This window comes from Temnothorax curvispinosus, unplaced genomic scaffold, assembly GCF_003070985.1.
Source record: "Temnothorax curvispinosus isolate PA1 unplaced genomic scaffold, ASM307098v1 QBEX01001889.1, whole genome shotgun sequence".
Lineage (NCBI taxonomy): Eukaryota > Metazoa > Arthropoda > Insecta > Hymenoptera > Formicidae > Temnothorax > Temnothorax curvispinosus.
Window position 1 is genome coordinate 683 of NW_020211669.1, and position 3,870 is coordinate 4,552.

The window sequence follows — 3,870 nt, forward strand, 5'->3', positions numbered from 1 at the left end:
AGGAAATCATCAGCGCGAGAAGGATATCGTACTCAATCTAACGAATTTTTACGGGACATACGCCCTACGCAAAAGAGTACTTAATTCAACGCGAAAGAAAGAGTATCCTCCGAGGAGAGTAGCGCTAAACCAGCGCGAGACTACACAACGCAATAATGTCTTGACGGACTTACAGACTAACGCGAAATAAACTAAATTTAACGCAAGAGATGACGAACTTACATACTAACGCCATGTACAACTAAATCTACGCAGGGGAAAATATCTACACGAGGAAAACGCGAATTTGACCGCAAGCACACGAGATTACGGAAACGGCGTAACGCAAAAGAATTATTCTCGACGAATAAACTACGATCACGAGAGTTGCGCGGGACGCACCGCCGGGTAATACGCGATCGCGACCACAGATACCGTAAGAATGTTCGCAAATTACCGAATCGAGATATCTATCGCGATCTCCAGGACCTTCACGCGATGAGTACTATTCACTGGCCACGAGACCATCCCAAAGCCCTTCGCTTTCGCTCTCGATCGCAGATGTAAAATTGTGAGATCTCAATTACGCGAGTACTTTAGGCGAGAGCGTGGCCCGGAGGGCGGTGTCGTGGCTTACATTACTACCGTCTATTACGAGGCAACCTCACCGGTAAGATGCTTCCTCGGTCGGGGTTGTCCTCTCCGCCGTCACCAAAAACCGTCGCGAGAGAATCAGGCACCAAGTGCGCAGCAAGAGTCGGTCGGGAAGCGCTCAAGAAAGCCGTGCGTGTCGTCCCGAGGGTGGCTCAAGAATGATCGCGGAAGTGCGCTCGATAGAGGCGTCGATCTAACGCCCCTAGCGGGACATGCGCGACCCTTCCGCGCGATAAGCGGACCAATTGACGATGAGCTCGCAAGCTCGTGTGGGAGCCGCTAGCAGGGTTATCGACCGTGGATTCGGCGGGGCGTTCGAACGTGCCCTTCGCGCTCGCGGGGTCCTTCCAGGTTTCCCCGTTGTAGTAGGCAAGGCGATGACTCCCGCGGTGTCCTCTGGCTCGACTCGGGGGCGGTGGCCATCCATCCCCAGAGTCCGTCTGGCCTCGGAGGACTGCAGACAGGCCCGGCGCCGGGCCCCTGCGATGCACAGGTTCGCCTGCCGTTGCTGGCGCGCAGCGCGCGCGTCTCACGTCGTCCCTCGCTTAGTAGCGGTCCCCGTAACTCGGGCTCCTCGCCCTCGACATCTCGCTTTCGGTCCTTGTGATTCCGTTTATCATCCGGCTCTCCTGGTACTCCTCGTCATCTTCAGTGTGGCGTTGGAACTCCAACTCGACGGGGTGAGGCGCCACGCAATATCGCAAGAAAAAAAAAACAATAATGAATATTTGAATCGCAACTTTAATACGCCCCTGGAGATCGAAGGTTGATTCGTGAGCCGTCCTCGGGCGCGCAATCCGCGCCTTGTGACGGCGGCGGAGCGCTGCCACGCCGCGGCGAAACCGCAACGTCACAACACCCCACCCCAAGAGAGAGCATATCGGGCGCGATTGCCTCGACTTAGCCACTTGCCCATCCGGGCTCGTTACTAGGACGCTCACGCGACCGAGATCTCCAGTGAAGGGCTTCCAGTACTTGGACGGACACAACGTATAACACAAAAAAAAAAATCATACGATTGAAATAACAATACGATCAAATTTCGGCCCTCTTCCCACTTGCCGTAAGAACCTCGAAATTAAACTCGAAATGCCTTATTTGCCCTGTTTCCGTTTCGCTTAACGATTTGACACAAGTCGGACTTCTTACGATGGCCTGCGACGGCTATGTGCCTCTCGCCTGTTGACGACTGCCTACCGAACACTAACGCAACGCAAAAACGTGAAATACGTCACCGCAACGCGAAGACGTTAAACGCTAACGCAACAACGTGAACATTAGCGCAACGCGAAAACGGAACCTAACGCGAAATACCTAACGCTAACGAGACCTAACGTCAACGAAGGTAGAGAGAGGGGGGGTAGCCCCCGTCTATTCCCGTGGGAGGTAGCCCCCTTTTAGCCAAGTACGCTAGCTAGACGTACAAGGCAGATTTGTGTTAGCACAACACCAACGCGAAAGTGGCGTCGACCGCAGAACGAGAGCGCAACACTAAATCCTATCGTGGCTTTTATTCGTATCGTCGGGCTTGCGCGGCAATGCTAACCATCGAACACGATTAACGGCAGGGTTTCTCGCAATTTAAGAGTTAACGAACGGAGGTTTCGGGGTGGGTTCCAGGGTAAGATCTTACTCTAAACGTGGTGGTTAGTAATTTATTGGGTGTCTATGGGAGGAAACGTAACATAACTTCAACATAACATTAAAGGGAAAGCAAGCAACGAAAAGAAACCTAAATAAGTAGGAGTGGTTACTCGCGATAAGGCTTTAAATCCTTAATATGGACTTTTCCGATTACGTTACCGAGGGGATCGGCGAGTTCGTAGACTACCGGCGACAGAATTTTATGAACGACAAACGGACCGTGATATTTCGTGGCTAATTTTGCAGAGATATGCTGCGTGGCGGACGACAAAATGTGTTGCCGTTTCAGAACGAGATCGCCTACGGCGAACTGTCGATCCCGCCGTCGTAAGTTGTAATACCGCGTTTGCTTGGCCCGCGCGGCCTCGAGATTCTCTACAATCCACCCGCGCAACTGTCGGATGTTTTCCATCCTCTCTCTCCAATTGGCGGGATCGGCGTCTTCGATCTCGACATCTTCTCGTCCGCGCAAACTAACAGGTTGAGGTTCCCTCCCGAAGTTGAGAAATGCCGGGGTCGCTTGGAGCGACGTATGGTGCGCGGAGTTATAAGCGAAACGGAATTCGTTGATGTGTCGGTCCCATTCTCGATGATCCCGGTCTAGAAACGCAGTAATCATAGTCTTTAGCACGCGATTCACCCGTTCGACCGGATTGGCTTGCGGGTGGTATGGCGGCACCGTCGAGTGCTTAATGCCGTATTGTTCCGCGAGTGCCCGTAAGTCGCGATTGACAAATTCCGTACCGTTATCAGTCAACAATACGCGAGGTGCTCCCCACCGAAATATAACGAGGTCTTCGATCGCCTCTCGGATTGCTTTACCTGTCGCCTTACGAAGCGGACGACACTCAACCCATTTAGTGAAGAGGTCTTGGATTACGAGAAGATACGCGTGACCAGATCTGCTCGGCGGAAGCGGCCCCATTATATCCGCGGCAACTACCGTCCACGGAGCTTCAATGACGCGCTGTCCCATTAATCCCGCGGGAACGTCCTGTTCCACTTTCGTTCGCTAACAGGTATCGCACCGACGCACATATCTAGTAATATCGCGAAACATCTGTGGCCAATAGTATCGCGTCGCGACACGGCGGTAGGTTTTTGCAACGCCGAAATGTCCGGCTTGAGGTGGATCGTGATTATCGCGAATTATTTCCTCCCGCGAGTCCTTCGGTACAACACGTTTCCACTGGTCGAGATCGTCTACCAGTTCGCCTACGATCGGGTGAGGTCTGCGGAAATATAACTGTCCTCCATCGATTTTCCACCCGGGGAATCGGCGTGGGTGCTCGGTAACGTCGTCAAACCGTTTCGCGTACCACTCATCTTCGATCGCGACCGCTGCGCACAAATCGTTTTCTTTCTCGTAAATTCGCGAGAGTGCGTCGGGTACGTGGTGCAACGCCCCTTTCCTATGCTCGATCCGATAATCGTACTCAAGTAACTCGAGTGCCCACCGCGCTAACCGGCCGGTCGGATTCTTAAGATTGTGCAGCCAACGGAGGCTGCTGTGATCCGTTATTACAGTAAAGTTGTATCCTTCCAAATATGGCCGGAATTTCTTAATGGCCCATATCACGGCGAGACACTCTT

General features: G+C 52.9%; 1 protein-coding gene across 1 annotated transcript; it reads right to left on the reverse strand.

Moving 5' to 3' along the window:
• Window positions 1-2,383: 2,383 nt before the first annotated feature.
• On the reverse strand, window positions 2,384-3,202 carry LOC112468698 (protein NYNRIN-like). Its single transcript, XM_025037986.1, has one exon. The coding sequence runs from the start codon at window positions 3,200-3,202 to the stop codon at window positions 2,384-2,386; it is 819 nt and encodes a 272-aa protein (XP_024893754.1).
• Between the last annotated feature and the right edge of the window lie 668 nt (window positions 3,203-3,870).